The sequence below is a fragment of the Pinus tabuliformis genome, chromosome J (genome assembly GCF_031772625.1).
Source record: "Pinus tabuliformis cultivar Carrire ecotype Pingquan chromosome J, CPIR1, whole genome shotgun sequence".
In the NCBI taxonomy this organism is placed as follows: domain Eukaryota; kingdom Viridiplantae; phylum Streptophyta; class Pinopsida; order Pinales; family Pinaceae; genus Pinus; species Pinus tabuliformis.
Genome location: NC_142295.1, coordinates 458205462 through 458221810, shown reverse-complemented (window position 1 = coordinate 458221810; position 16349 = coordinate 458205462). Strand labels below are relative to the sequence as shown.

Genomic DNA, 16349 nt, shown 5'->3' with positions numbered 1-16349 from the left:
CCTGCATGTTAGAACCTTCAACAAGCATGTCATCTAAATACAATAACAATATAATATAGCTGCCATCATTTTACCTTTTGAGATAAACACAATGATCAGAGTGACATCTAGTATAACCTTGTTTAGACATAAACCTGTCAAATCTTAGAAACCACTGCCTTGGATCCTGTTTTAAGCCATACAAGCTCTTCTTCAACCTGCACACTAGTTTCTCCTTCCCTTTTACCTCATATCCTTGTGGCTCGTGCATATATATCTCTTCCTCCAAATCCCGATGGAGAAAGGTTGTCTTTACATCTAACTGCTCAAGATGCAAATCTTCAGCTGCTACTAGACTTAAAATAGTTTTGATTGAAGTCATTTTAACAACAGGAGAAAATATTTCATCAAAATCAATACCTTTCTTCTGTGCAAACCCCTTCACCACAAGTCTAGCTTTGTACCTCTGTTTTCCTCCATCTTCTTCCTTTAGCCTGTAAACCCATTTATTCTGCAATGTTGTTTTACCTGCAGGCAACCTGACTAAGTCCCAAGTCTGGTTATGTGCTAAGGAGTCCATCTCTTCTTTCATGGCTTGCTCCCACTTCTTCCTGGTTTCTACCTACACTGCTTCTTCATAACATTTTGGTTCACCAAAATCAGTCAACAATACATAATATAATGAAGGAGAGTATCGTTCAGGGGGTCTACTTATCCTGGTAGATCTTCTAACACCACTTTTAGGTGTTTGAAGTGCTTGTTGCTGTTGTGGTTGTTGTTCTGGCTGTTGATCATTATGATTTTCAAGCACTGTGTATTCTTTGTTTTCTTTTTCTTGTTTCTTTTCCTGCAACTGATTCTTATACAAGACCTTTTCATTAAATATTACATCTCTTCTCCTAATGATTTTGTGATTTTCATAATCATATAAGCGATAATCAAAATCATTAACACCATATCCAATAAAGGTACATTTCTTTGATTTTTCCTCAAGCTTTGTTCTATTTTCCTTGTTAATGTGGACAAAAGCTTCACAACCAAAAGTCTTTAAAAATGAGTAGTTTAGCTTTTTACCTATCCATGCCTCCTCTGGAATACCACCATCCAAGGAACTTGAAGGCCCTCTGTTTATTAGATAAACAACAGTATCTACAGCGTGTACCCAAAATTGTAAAGGTAATCCTACATGAAATCTCATGCACCTTGCATGCTCCATGATTGTCCTGTTCATCCTTTCTGACACACCATTTTCTTGTGGTGTTCCTGGAACTATCTTCTCTCTGCGAATTCCATTCTCTGAATAGTACCTATCAAACTCTTTGCTGCAATATTCACCTCCATTATCTGATCTAAGACACTTCAACCTTTTCCCTGTCTCATTTTCAACCAAAGCTTTCCATTTCTTGAAAGTATCAAATACATCAGATTTATTTCGAATACAATAAATCCAGGTTTTTCTGGTTGCATCATCAATAAAAGTAACATAATAATGAGAGCCACCAAGAGATGATACCTGAGCAGGTCCCATACATCTGTATGCACAAGCTCTAATTTTTCGCTCTTCTTTTCTTTCCCAACTCTAAGGAATCTAACTCTCTTTTGTTTTCCATAAGCACAATTCTCACATAATTTTAAATCAACATGCTTCAAACCTGGTAACAAATTTCTTGAGTGAAGAATTTGCATCCCCTTCTCACTCATGTGCCCGAGCCTATGATGCCACAATGCCGTATCTTATTCTGTAGAGGTTAAAGCATTAACAGAATTAGAAATACCATTGCATAAATACAATGTACCAACCTTTTCTCCTTTCGCTATTACCAGGGATCCTTTAGTGACCTTCCAGGTTTTATCTGTGAAACTTGTTACGCAACCTTCACCTCCCAACTGCCCTGTTGAAATCAGATTTTTCTTCATATCTGGAACATGCCTTACCTTCTTCAATAGCCACTAATTTCCATTTTGTTGTTTTATGAAAACTGTACCCATTCTAACAATTTTACAGGGTTTATCATCACCCAATCGAACTTGTCCAAAATCTCCTTAAACATAATCATGAAAATGTTTCTTATCAGGTGTGGCATGGAATGAGGCCCCTGAATCTATCACCCAGGCATCAATAATATTTTCTAATGAAAGAATCAAAGCATCTTGCAACACATCACCTATTACATTCGCTTCATGATTAGTTTCTTACTGCGCATCTCCTTATTTTCCCTTCCGAGACTTGCAGTATTTCTTCAGGTGTCCTTTCTTCCCACATTTCCAGCACACTATCCCCGATCTGGACTTAGATATGCCTTTTCTTGACTTACTGTGATATCCTGGGCTCTTTCCTCTTTCCATTTTTCTTCCCCTAGTCTCTATAGTCAAAGCATTACCTGATGTCTCACAGGAGCTTTTCCGTCGCATTTCCTTGCTAAGGATTTCACCAACAACATCATCAAACTTTAAAGTACTAGATCCAGAGACAGAGTTACTAATGACCATAACTAAACCATTCTAACTTTCTAGCAATGAACACAGAAATAACAGAGCCCTAACTTCATCATCAAAATTTACCCCTACAGAACTTAACTGACTTGTAACTGTATTAAAATCATTTAAATGATCTGCAACAGTTCCACCTTTTGACATCTTCATATTAAATAAACGCTTCATAAGAAATACCTTATTTGAGGCCGAGGGTTTTTCATACAGTTTGGGCAATGCCAACATTAAACCTTGTGTTATCGTTTCCTTTGAAATATTAAATGCTACCGATGCCGCTAGGCACAGTCGTATTGTTCCAAGTGCCTTTCTGTCCAGAATATCCCATTCTATGTTGGTCATACTCGTCGGCTTCTTTGTCTTTCCGCTCAATGGTAGGTACAGATCTCTCTGATACAAATTATCTTCCATCTGCATCTTTCACATCTGGTAGTTTTGACCGTTGAATTTTTCGACCCTAAACCTACCATCTTCCACCATTGCTTACACTCGAACCAGGAACCCTTCTCTCCTGCGAGTTTATCAGCCAAATAAACCTTCGGCTCTGATACCAGTTGTTAGAAAATTATATATTACAAAGCAATGGAACACATAAAATATTGCAAAAATATAAACACAGAAAACGCATAAAACAAGAGAGACACAGATATATGTGGTTCACCTAGTTTGGGCTACGTCCACGGAGAAACAACCAGTCCTTCCTTTTATATTATCCAACAGACTAAAGAGATGCAACCTACAGCAGATCTGCTGTAACACCCTCTTTGCTCTCAATCTCCTCTCTCTTCCTCACTCAGAATACAGATATGCATAGACGCAATATAATTCCCTCATATATAGTGAGGGGTTGCCTTCTAGGGTAAAAAACCCTAAATTAAACATAACTTCTATTGTCAAATCATCCGCCTAATGAATGGTCCAGATTGACTAGAAATTACTAGACTTTTACAAGGCAATTTTACATCTATTTTTAGCTTCGGGGGCGCTTCCCCCAAACTCCCACTGGGGGACCATTGGCCCCCAGACCCCCCAGTCGGGGGGAGGATTAGCCCCCCCGAACCTCCACAGGGGGGACAAGTCCCCCCCCCCCTGCGTGGAGGGGTGTACAGTCTTCGTGGGGTATACATCCGGCTGAAACCTTTGAATACAAAAGATAATCAGGCTCCACACCCAACATACCATTACTTCTGCGCAATGGTTGTATGTCTCAGCTTGTCCCTGTTTAGCAATGTTTCGGGTCTTAGGAGAAGACGCAACAGAAGGAAGTCCACCAATTTTTGGAATGTGTTCATTTGGGCTAATTGTCAGCCTCATGGCAAGATTTTCAAGGCTAAGGCCTTGCTGTAACTTTTTGAATCTTTTTGTATAATAATAGAAGTAGTCAGATTGAGAAAAAAAAAAAGGTCATTCCGTCTATAAGTTAGACTATGTCATTAAATTTAATATAAGCATAAAAACACCAAGGAAAATTTGAAGGATGAAGTTTATCTTAAAGTTTAGAAACCTTAGCTAATATTTGTAGTCTCTAATAGACAAATTGTAAAATGTTTAATGATACTTTTGTAAAAATATTTAGAGTTCTAATCATTTTACATTACTCTATATAAAATTTTAGAGACTTTGAAGTTAAAATAATTTATACTATAAAACTTTTTAGAAAAAATAGAAATTGATGAATCTTAGAAAAAGTAATTAGGGCACCCCTAAAAGTTTCCTTGTAAAACAGTTAGTACATGATACATCTGATGTTATTAAAACCAGCCTAGATCGATCTTAACTCTAAATCGAGAGGGATCAAATTTCTTGAGATGCAAACCTCTTTCCAAGTGAAAAGACAAATTTGATCCCTCTCGACATTTGGTAGATCTAGAGTTAAGATCGATTTAGGTTGGTTTAATTATAAATATAAATGTAATTATTAATTTTATGTTTTTTTTTTACCAAGTCAAAATGTTAAAGATTACAACATCTCTACCATAATGGGATTAAATGTTTAAATAGGAGTTTACTTATGAACCTCAAATATAAAGAATTTTTTTAATAAAGAGTGATTTGGGTGAGGATAAATCTTTGATATAATATAATATTACAATATTTATTACCATCCCCACCCAATAAAAAGTGACCAGGGGTGGGGGAAATACAGATTAAAATGTAATATTATTACATTTTACCTAATATTTCCCGTCACACCTTAGCCTAAATATTACATTTTACTCAATATTTTCCCTCACCCTTAGTTTTAAAGTTGAGTTTGTTTACTTTCAAACTTTAAATATAAAGAAAAAATACAATAAGAAATGGATCAATTTAAATATTGGGTAAAATGTAATATTATAATATTATATTTTACCCAATATAACCTAGTAAAAAGTAAATGGAGGTAATAAAAAATATTAGATAAAATATAATAATTACATTTTTCCTAATATTTCTTCCACCTCTGAACAAATATAACACCAAACTAAGATAGATATAGGCTATTTTAATTTCCCCCAGAAAGAGGTTATATTCCACATGAATACCATGGGTCATTTTTATTTTTATAAGGTTATTTTTATTTTATTTTCACCTAGTTAAAATGTTTACATTACATTGCATTACACATTTCTAGTTTACTATAGGCATTATATGGCTCAATGAGAGAATTACATATATCCCTGATAGTAAACAAAACAAAAAAATTCACTATATAAAATTTGATGTAAAATAAAGGTGAAAAATCGAAGTATTTTATTTATGGCCGAAATTGTTTTTTAAAGTAACATTATTATTATTATTTAATGTAACGTTACCTGACAACATCTCAACACCTCTCGTTCCTCTCGTCTCAATTAAAAAAATGTATGAACTAACTAAATTATAACTTTATTTTAAATTTTATATATATATATATATATATATATATATATATATATACAAGATTCTTAATCATGGATATTTACTCTTTCCTTATCATGGAGATTCTAATTATGTAAATAGGCTTTATTAGTATGTCATTTTTCTAATTAACCAATTTAATTAAAAAACAAAAAAATGCATAACTACTTTAGAGAAAAATTTCAATCTTTCATTTTAGTATACTATTAGAATATTCTATAGAAGTTAAATTTCTTTCATCCACCTAATACTTATTAATAATTAAATTAAAATTTTAACAACCTTATTCTAAAATAAATTATATATTTTTAAATTTTAAGAATAAAAAAATAAAATATTAAAATGGATCTTTTTTATAATTTAATGAATCAAAATATTTTATTGATATTTTTAATTATTAATTATTTTATTTTTTTTTTATTTCTACACAATTTAAAAAAATTAAATAAAACATTACATTATGTAAATAGGCTTTATTAGTATGTCATTTTTCTAATTAACCAATTTAATTAAAAAAACAAAAAAAATGCGTAACTACTTTAGAGAAAAATTTCAATCTTTCATTTTAGTATACTATTAGAATATTCTATAGAAGTTAAATTTCTTTCATCCATCTAATACTTATTAATAATTAAATTAAAATTTTAACAACCTTATTCTAAAATAAATTATATATTTTCAAATTTCAAGAATAAAAAAATAAAATATTAAAATGGATCTTTTTATAATTTAATGAATCAAAATATTTTATTCATATTTATAATTATTAATTATTTTATTTTTATTTTTATTTCTACACAATTTAAAAAATTAAATAAAACATTACATTATGTAAATAGGCTTTATTAGTATGTCATTTTTCTAATTAACCAATTTAATTAAAAAAACAAAAAAATGCATAACTACTTTAGAGAAAAATTTCAATGTTTCATTTTAGTATACTATTAGAATATTCTATATAGAAGTTAAATTTCTTTCATCCACCTAATACTTATTAATAATTAAATTAAAATTTTAACAACCTTATTCTAAAATAAATTATATATTTTAAATTTTAAGAATAAAAAAATAAAATATTAAAATGGATCTTTTTATAATTTAATGAATCAAAATATTTTATTGATATTTATAATTATTAATTATTTTACTTTTATTTTTATTTCTACACAATTTAAAAAATTAAATAAACATTACATTATGTAAATAGGCTTTATTAGTATGTCATTTTTCTAATTAACCAATTTAATTAAAAAAACAAAAAAATGCATAACTACTTTAGAGAAAAATTTCATTGTTTCATTTTAGTATACTATTAGAATATTTTATAGAAGTTAAATTTCTTTCATCCACCTAATACTTATTAATAATTAAATTAAAATTTTAACAACCTTATTCTAAAATAAATTATATATTTTTAAATTTTAAGAATAAAAGAATAAAATATTAAAATAGATCTTTTTATAATTTAATGAATCAAGATATTTTATTGATATTTATAATTATTAATTATTTTATTTTTATTTAAATTAAATAAAACATTACATTACAATATTTTTATTCTAATAAATTAACTAATAAAAAAATAATATATAAAATAAATACTAATTTTAATAACCAACAATTACAAACAAAAACAAAAATAAATACAAGTATCATCATCATTATTATTAAAAACAACTATTTATTCAAATAATATTCCTTTCCAACATAAAGGTCTCGTCTCGTCTATTCAACCACATCAAACTTTCTAAATATCGGCGCCATCCCTCATTAGTTTCCTATGGTCATCAAAGCAACAAATATATGAAATAGAGTTGCACCAATGATGTAAGATATTCCAAGTACAAAAAGGGTAATTGTTACATAAGTAAAAGATCCAAATATTTGAAAAAACAAATAAATTCAAATAACATATATATATATATATATATAAGTTTTTTCCCCTGGAAAAATCGTAATCTTTTCATTAGTTGGAAAAAATTACATGTTGTAGATGCGGATAGCATATGCTGCATATTTTCTCAATAGCAGTATCAGTAGCTTGCTGTACATTTTCAAAAAGAGCAAAAATTACATCTCTAGGATGTTCTGTGTAGTCATATATATGTTGCCACGCAGGGCTATCAGTAGAGTTCCTTATCAGCTATATACAATCAGTTCAAAATTATAAATCAGATCAAAGAACATGTGATTCATGGGCTTTCTGCCCTGTGATACTGTGCGTCTATGTATGGGCGGTGGTAGTACTGATAAGCATTGTCACCCCGCTGCTCGTGTATCATCCACTCTCCTCTGGGAAATGCCGTGGCCTCCTTGGAAAGTTGGTCGGCACAGTTGTTATGATCCCTGTAAATGTGATGGCATGATATGTCAGTAAATTGTGCCTTCAAAATATAAATTTCATCCAATATACTGCTGAGTGAGTGTGTATGACATGTGGTAATATTATTGAACCAATCAATGATTATCTTTGAGTCTCCATATATGTTCAGATGCAAGCAGTCATGATTCAATGCAAAATGAAGAAGATGGCGAAGGGTGATGAGCTCTGCAAAATTATTTGAACCAGCACCAAGACCAAGCTTAGCTTTGAAGATATGCTGTGCATTTTTATAGAGGAGAAAACCACCCCCACAGCCTTGTAACTGGGCGGCACCATCGAAAAAAGCCCATGGCTGATTTTGATCAATATGGGGCGGATCATGCGGTCGACGGGTCTTAGGCTGCGCCGGATCGGGGGTTTCGTTGTAAGCAGCAATAATCTTAGCAGTGAGCTGAGGCCAGATTATTACTTTGTCTTCAAACGTCAAGCGGTTCCGGGCAAGCCAATAGTACCAGCAGATGATGATTGGCAGACTCTGTAGTTTTGAGTTGCGGTGCTGGTTGAACCAGTGTTCCCATACGAGATTTATATCCGCACCCTCCCATCTTCCTGTGTATTGAATGTTCGTGGAAATGGACTGCCAAATGTGCATCAGGATAGGGCAGCTAAGGAAGAGATGTACGCTGGATTCAGCTGCCTGTTTGCAAATGATGCACCAGGATGGCCCATGTACAGCACGGCGCATGAGATATTCACCCGTGGGTACAATTCCTTTCAGAATGCACCAGAAAAATAACTTTTGTCTAGGAGGGGCCGTGAGCTTCCAGATGGAATTCCACCAAAAGGGGATGTGATCCGGAATCTTGTGAGAGATAAGAGAGAGGTATCCATCTTTTGGAGTATAGGAACCATGCTTGGATGGGTACCAAATGAGCTCGTCCGGACCCTGTTTGATTCTGATGTGAGCTTCTGAAAGAGCAGTAGTGTATGTTCTCCAATTTTGGTGCCACTGTGGTGGAATGTTGATTTGTTCCGCGGATCTCCAACACTGTTCAAAAATAGTGGAATTTTGCTGGTCTGCAATGTCAGCAATGTATGAGATCCCTTGAGTGCGAAGGTGCTGTATGAGCGCTTCCGGGAGGATGTGTCTGCCCCCACTATCATTCCAGGGATCCAGCCCAACCCTGACCTGTGTGCCATCATTGATCCTCCATGTCAAATTATCCCGGATGAGAGGAATAGCATGTAAAAGTGCTTTCCAGACGGAGGAGATCCCCGATTTTGGCCAAGAGGGGAGTCGAATCCACTCCATGATCTGTAGTGGCCATATGTATTTATGGTATACCATGTGAGTCCACAGATTTTCTCCTGTGATGAGAGTCCATCCCATCTTTGCAGCCAAAGCCTGAGCAAAAGATGGGAGATCCTTGAGACCCCATCCTCCCCATTTCTTGGGAATGGCGATCCTTTTCCATCCAATCCATGCAAATATGCGCTTCTCAGTTGCCCCATTCCATAGATATCTATTGCATGTTTGCTGTAATCTGGATAGAATGCTGCGGGGGATCCATGCCAAGGCCATCCAGAAGACCGGAGTTGCTTCTAAAACCGCCTTTATCAGGACCAGCCTTCCTGCTCGAGAGAGATAACGGTGGCTCCAAATGTTTAGCCTCTTTTCCAGCTTGGCAACCAGCCAGATCCAATCCGCTGTTTTGGGGCTGATAGGTTTGATCCAAAATCCCAGATACTTTAGTCCCTGATCAAGGGAGTGAATGCCATATGGAAATAGCTGTCGAGCCAGTTGAGATTCATTTACTGAAGTTCTGGCAAGGATGATAGAAGATTTTGAGTGGTTTGCCAGCATCCCAGTGGCAGATGAAAAGAGAGTGATGATCTTTGAGAATGTGAGCGAGTCCCGGATACTACCATTTAAAAAGATCATGACATCATCCACGAAAAGTAGATGTGTGAGGAACCAATCATCGGATATTTTGAGGCCGCTGAAGTCTCCATTCCTCTTGGCAGATTCTATGAGGCGGTTGAGACTGTCCATGACAATAAGAAAAAGGAGAGGAGATAGGGGACATCCCTGACGAAGGCCTCGTTCAGAGTGGAAGAAGGGAGTGGCCGACCCATTAATCAGCACACTGAAGGATGGGGTGGAGATACAAGCCATAATCCAGGTAATGAACTGATGAGGGAAACCCAAATGAATGAGGAGCATTTTGATGTATAACCAGCTGACCCTATCGAAAGCTTTTGCCAAATCAATTTTTAGGATGATAGCTTTTTGCTGTTTAGTCCAAATGGAATGGAAAGCTTCCTGAGCTACCCCAATGGCTTCATGTATCTGACGATTCTCCAAGAAGGCGAATTGTTGAGGGGCAATGTGTCGGGAAAGGATGGGGCGCATGCGGTTTGCAATGATTTTGGAGATAATCTTATATAGGACATTGCAGAGGGAGATAGGGCGGTACTCATCAAATGAGGAGGGAGAGTCTGTCTTAGGAATCAGGGCTATGAAGGTGGAGTTGATGGCATTATACATGGAGCCCGTCATTCTGCACTCCTCTACCACCCGAAGGAGGTCCATCTTGATCATCTCATAGAAAGCTATGTAGAACTCGATGGTCCATCCATCCGGACCAGGGCTGCGCTCCTTTTTGAACCACTTGATAGTGGCTTCGAGCTCCTCCGGGGATACAGGATCAAATAGACTTTCAGCTTCCTCAGCATTGACAAACCGGGGAAAATGACCAGCAATGTTGATGATATCAGCAAGGTTGGAGCCCGGGGGTTGTTTGTATAGATTCCTGAAATGAGCAGTTCCCAACAGTGATAGTTTATTGAAGGTGTCTGCCACACCACCCTCAGGCATAGGAAGATTCCAGATGGTGTTACTGACTTTCCTGCCTTTTGCATAATTATGAAAGAAGCGAGAATTGTCATCCCCAGCCTTAAGCCAGATTGCTCTACTGCGAAGACGAGTAGATTCTTCCCTCTCCTTAAGGATTTTTTGTTTCTGATTCTCAAGCTCCACCAGGTGTGCCTTGTCTGTCGCCGTTATAAATCCAAGCCCTCTTTCATCGGTGAGAGTGGAGAGTTCCTCTTCTATACGGATAAGATCAGAGACCTCCTGCTTGTGTTTGTTCCTAGCCCATTCGATTGACAGCTCCTTTAGCTGTAAGAGGTTCGCACAGAAACCCTTAGCCAGAGAGTCAGCTCGGTCTATCGGATGTGTGGGCCAGAAATCGGATACAAGTTTGATATACGCAGGGTCCTGTAGCCACCCATGATTGAATTTAAAAGGTGCCTTTGGCTTTTGATTTGGACCATTTATTTCTAAGTAGATGGGTAGGTGATCAGATATACCCCCATTCCCTACCCATTGCCTGAAGTGGTGTAGTCTTTGAAGTAATGGCCCCTTCATCAGGAATCGATCAAGTCTGCGAGCTAGGGCAGCATCTCCTATCCTTCTGTTCCTCCAGGTGGGCAGAGGCTTGATCATGGGAACATCACTCAAGTCATGCCTGTCCAATAGGTCTGTCATGAATGCAGTTATGGGATCAATTTGAGCCGAGGCTCCCCAAGATTCCCCATAACCAAGGGAGAAATTTAGATCCCCCCCAATAATCAGGTGATCAACAGAAAGGATAGATAACCTCAAGAGGTTATTCCAGAAAGGTTCACGCTGCTGGCATGGCCCATATATATTGATAATCCTTAGGGAGGTCCCCAAATCCGCTGAGAAAAGATCAACCCCCAAGAAACCAGGTCCACCCCAGGTGCCTTGTGCTTTGATGGTGGCAGGATTGAAGCCAATAGCTAAACCACCTGATCGACCAGAAGCATCCAAAGCTGTAAACTGCCAGCCAGGAAGGATAGAAGATAGTGCTGCTGTGATGGAATCTGCAGGCCCGAGGGTTTCTTGCAGCAGCATAATGTCTACAGGATAGGATTCATACATCCTCTTGAGGGCTAGTTTCTTTGAGGCACTAGCCAGGCCTCTGCAGTTAAAAGAGAGGCACTTCATGGGGGAAAAAGCCCCGGGGTGTTCTTCGCTCTAAGTACCCCATCTATGGTGGATTGCCTTCCAGTGGCAACCTCTGCCCCAGCTCTCCGAATTGCCTTTGTAAGATCAGATTTCCTCCCTCGGGTGGGTAGAGAGGATGACCCCGGTGTGATGATCCCCAAACCCGAATGAGTGGTGTGTGTACCCTGAGCTTGTTGTCGAGACCGCAGGAAGTAAGGGTGGCTAGTGCCCCTGGGCGAAGAGAGGGAGGATGAAGGAGATGAGGGGGGGAGCATGGTAGTGATGACAGGGGCAACAGCAGAGGATTGTGGCATCGAACAAACAACAGCTGATAAAGATGGTGCAGATAATGTCGATGAGAAAAAAGACAATGGAGGAGATAGAGAGTTTCCCGGAAATCCCTCTGGTGCGGTGGTTGATGCCGACTTTGATCTGGTAACAGGAGCAGAAGGACGTCCAATTGAGATACCCTGGGCCGGTGCAGCAGATACAATTGGGGTGTTCGCCGATGGAATAGGTTGAGTAGCCGGTGAAGCAGTCCTCGGGGGGGGAATGGTGGCCTCAGTATCAGCACATCTCTGATTGAGCGGGCAATCCTTGTATACGTGCCCTACCCGGTGACAACGACGGCATCTGAAGGGCACACCTTCATAATCAAGGATCTGGATGCGAGTATATCTCCCCCAATGTAAAGTGATCTTTTCTTCCAGACCTTCCCTGGTGTCCAAGTGCACTAGGATCCGAGCAAGGGTTCGGTTCCTGGACTCGACGAATGTGCGGTCGTGGTCGAGATAGGTTCCCAGAGCGTTGCCAATGCGGATAAAGGTCTCTTCATTCCAGTACTGCAGGGGTAAACCTGGCAACCGAACCCAAAGAGGTCCCGCACCTAACTGTTCTCTCTCTGGGTCGAACAGAGGGCTCCATCGCTTAAGCAATACAGGCGCCATCTCGATATGCCAAAACTTTGCAAGAACCAGATCCGTGTAATTTTCCTTCGCGAAATGCAGCGAGAACCAGCCACGAGAGAGCACCTGAACTTCCGGAAGTTCCATTAAGATCCCACCCCAAATTTCTTTAACCCAATGGGTTAACCTGGTAGCGGAGTAGGCACGGCCCCGAACGTGTCCCACCAAAATAGTATTTGCCATGGCTGCGGTCTCCGAGATAGTAGTAGCTTCACTGAACCAAATAGCAATGTCCTTCGATGTAGATTTAACACATTTGGTTCTCTTTTTCCCCGATCTAGGCGCAGAAGGGTGATTATGCAGAGGATCCGGGAGACAATCCGGCGGATCCCTAGAGGTGCCGACTTTCACCGCCGGGGATTCAAAGCATCCAGAAGGAGAGCTCAGAAGGGCGGATATACCCGCAGAGGATGGCTGAGCCTGAGAAGAGGGGGGCGGCACCGGGATAGAAGTGGAGGGGGGGCGCGATTCGAAAGGCGGCGATGGGGGAATCACGGAGGATAAAAAACGGAGAGAGCCCGGCGATAGTGGGGGGAGGTCCAGACCAGGTGAGGTAGTGGTGACAGTGCCTTCGGGAGTACCAACAGGGGGTGGAACCGGGATGGAGACCGATGGGAAGGAGAGCGACCCGGAGAAGGGGGTAACCGGAGCCTCAGACCGCGGAGCGAAAACGGGGTGTTCAGGGAAAATCTGCGACTGTTGAAGGTCCTCGGTGAAGTCAAGAGCCTCCTCTGTATCCATGACTTCATTAACCGTCTCCATGGCTGACAGTGACCGCGACAGATGTGCCCTGAAAAGTCCGGCCCGGTTCGGGAATAAACGTAGGTGGCTGCAGGAAAAAACCGGATTTGGGTTGCGATCTGTCCTAACCGAAACCCTCGCGGCTTGCCTCAGTGCGCGCCGCAGTGTTCATCCTTCCAATCTACTTGAGTTTATCCCGCTAACAACATCATATATATATATATAAGTTGTATGGCAAGTAAAGTGAAATTGTTATATAGAGATGGCCAACTGTTACAATATGCAGCTACAAACCGATTGAACAATATTGATTCCCTGAACCACCTTTTGTTATGCCAAGATTATAATGCTTTCAGTCATTAGTTTTACCACAAAAGTTAATGAATAAAACTAATGAATCGCGTAGGCAAAAATACAACTTATGATTCAGAGTTTTGGTAAGGTTCAGGAAAAATAAATCGAATCATTCGATGACAAAGCTAATGTTTCAGAGTTGTAAAGTTGAATCTAAATATTAGTAAATATCTATATGTATATATATACCATTCGAATCATATAGAATTAAATTTTAATTTTTAAACCGTAAAAAAACCACCATAAGTTGAATACAAAGTTAAAACTAACTAATGAGTCCGTAAAAGTGACTAACATTAAAGGTATATATATATATATATATATATATATGCGGGCGCTAGTATTAATTCGATGTCGACACTCTTTTTAATTTAGGACTGATATTTCGGTTTTGTCACTTTTTGAAAAGTGCCTTTCACAAGCCCGTTATCAATTTCCTCATCCATCTTCAAAAACAAAAACATCGCCGCTTTATAAAATTGAACATAACCACGAGTTGAGTTGAAGATAATAAAAACCAAATATAAACACTGTTTCTGTATATATTCTGATTTGTATTTGAGATATTTACACTCCAGTATATGAGCCACTGTGCAGCCGTGACTTCACTGATTATCGTGGGACCCACTCCAACGGTGCCCCATTTACTCACTGTTCAAAGCAACAACTCCCATTTCTCAAACCCAGCCAAATTTCCACCTTCATTGCTTGGAGGTAGGTTTTCTATATCAGACGCTGCGTCATACATTGAAAAAAGCCTGAGAACCAAAAAGACCAAAGCACAGGCTCAGCCGACTACAGAGCTTTACTACGGGATCAGCCGAATGCCATTCAGTATTTCTCACTTCTATAGTCCACACCCTCAGAAAAATGTGGTCCAGTCAAATTAGACGGGGTTGCGTAGGGCATGAGTGGTGATCCATGGATGCTCTGCAGCAAAATTAATATTTCCCATCAATATCCCATGGATTTTACAGAATTCAACAGCAATTTGTATTGAAGCTGCATTAATATTCAGTATTAATGGTAGAAAAGAGGTAATACCTAGCACTTGGTATGCGCTGAGTCTCCTGGTAACGTCTCTGGATAGCATCCGGCGTATCAAGTCCTTGGCAGAGTGGGATATTGAGAGCCACCGATCAGTTGGGAAGCGAAGGCGCCCACACAGGACTGCCTCGAATATCTCCTGTGGTGTTTCCCCTACGAAAGGGGCAACTCCACTCAGCATTATGTACAGGATCACCCCTGCGCTCCAAACATCCACTTTCTCATTGTAATCCTTGCCTCCCAACACCTCCGGCGCTATGTAATACGGAGTACCCACAATTCCTTGAATTAATCCTTCCCCTGCATTCATTAATCAACCATGGGATTCAGCGATCCAAACCCAAAATCTTTTTGGACTTTCATGGACAACCAAAGGGGGCAAACATAATAAACATACCTGGAGAGAAAAAGGAGGCCTGCCCAAAGTCTGCAAGCTTTATTTGAGAAAGGGAAGTAGAATGATCGGCAAAGAGAATGTTGTCAGGTTTCATATCTCGGTGGACGATTCCAATGGAGTGGCAGTAGCTGATGGCCTCCATGAGCTTCTGCAGGACGGTGGCAGCCTCCTCTTCGGAGAAGGGTACTCTATTGTTCCTGCTAACGATTCTGTCGAACAGATCTCCGCCTGAGCATAACTCCATTACCAAGTGGACAAACTCATCATCCTCATAAGCATGGTGAAGGGCAACTACAGCGGGGTGACCCGCAACATACTGCATGATCTTGATTTCGTTGTCGAGGCATTCTCTGTCGAATGAATCTTGCAGGAGATCTGATTTTGTGATGGTCTTGCAGGCGGCCTGTTGCCCACTTTGCTTGTTGAAACATCTCCTGATCACCCCGAACCTGCCTCTGCCGATTACTTCGTCTTGCAATTGGTAGTTTTGAAGGAGAGCATCCGTCATTTTGACTGGCGTTGTCTGTGTGTTGCTGGTTTTCGAATACAAGATGGGTGAATGGGTAGATAAAGGAGCCTAAAGCTGCCGGGGTTACTTAATAAGCAAGTTTAAGTCGATTTAGGTGGTTAAGAAACGCAACCTGGCAGCGAAGGGAGGTATTCGTTGCAGGGTATCGGAATTGTTGGGAAGAATATTCGTGTCATCTCTGACGGTTGGGCAGCCCTCACGAAATTGACCGCTTACCGACAGGTAGGCCAATGGATTCCAAATTTGTAGACCAAAAGGTTGCAATTTTGACACGTGGTAATTGGTAGTAAGAAGAAATATGGCGACAGCACAATGTTTAGAATCTAAGGAATATATTTTAATGTTAACTCATGTATATATAGGGTATTGATTTTAACTAATATATATCTGGTATTTATATTATTTTATTAATGTATAATGTTTAGGATTTTTCACTGGTTGATATGTAGTTTTAGGTTGTATTTATATGAGGTTTTTAATTTTTTTAAATTTGGTAAGAATTTGTAGAATTTTTTTAAAATAATGAGAGGGTTGATTTTTTTATTTAATAGTTTTATTTATTTATTTTGTGGTTATTAGTTGGATATAAATATAATTATTTTATTTTATTT

General features: G+C 38.6%; 1 protein-coding gene across 1 annotated transcript; it reads right to left on the bottom strand.

The window, feature by feature from the left end:
- Window positions 1-14273: 14273 nt before the first annotated feature.
- Window positions 14274-15777, bottom strand: LOC149227803 (phosphoenolpyruvate carboxylase kinase 2-like). Its single transcript, XM_089375567.1, has 3 exons — window positions 15210-15777; window positions 14810-15112; window positions 14274-14695 (listed from the first exon to the last, which is right to left on the bottom strand). Exons 1-3 carry the CDS (start codon window positions 15715-15717, stop codon window positions 14652-14654), a joined length of 855 nt encoding a protein of 284 aa, XP_089231693.1. The 5' UTR covers window positions 15718-15777; the 3' UTR covers window positions 14274-14651.
- Between the last annotated feature and the right edge of the window lie 572 nt (window positions 15778-16349).

Coding starts and splice junctions, on each gene's coding strand:
- LOC149227803 (XM_089375567.1), bottom strand. CDS start 15,717: ATGACGGATGCTCTCCTTCAAAACTACCAATTGCAAGACGAAGTAATC. Junction 15,113..15,209: donor GGCCTCCTTTTTCTCTCCAG/GTATGTTTATTA, acceptor TAATGAATGCAG/GGGAAGGATTAATTCAAGGA. Junction 14,696..14,809: donor CAGCGCATACCAAGTGCTAG/GTATTACCTCTT, acceptor ATTTTGCTGCAG/AGCATCCATGGATCACCACT.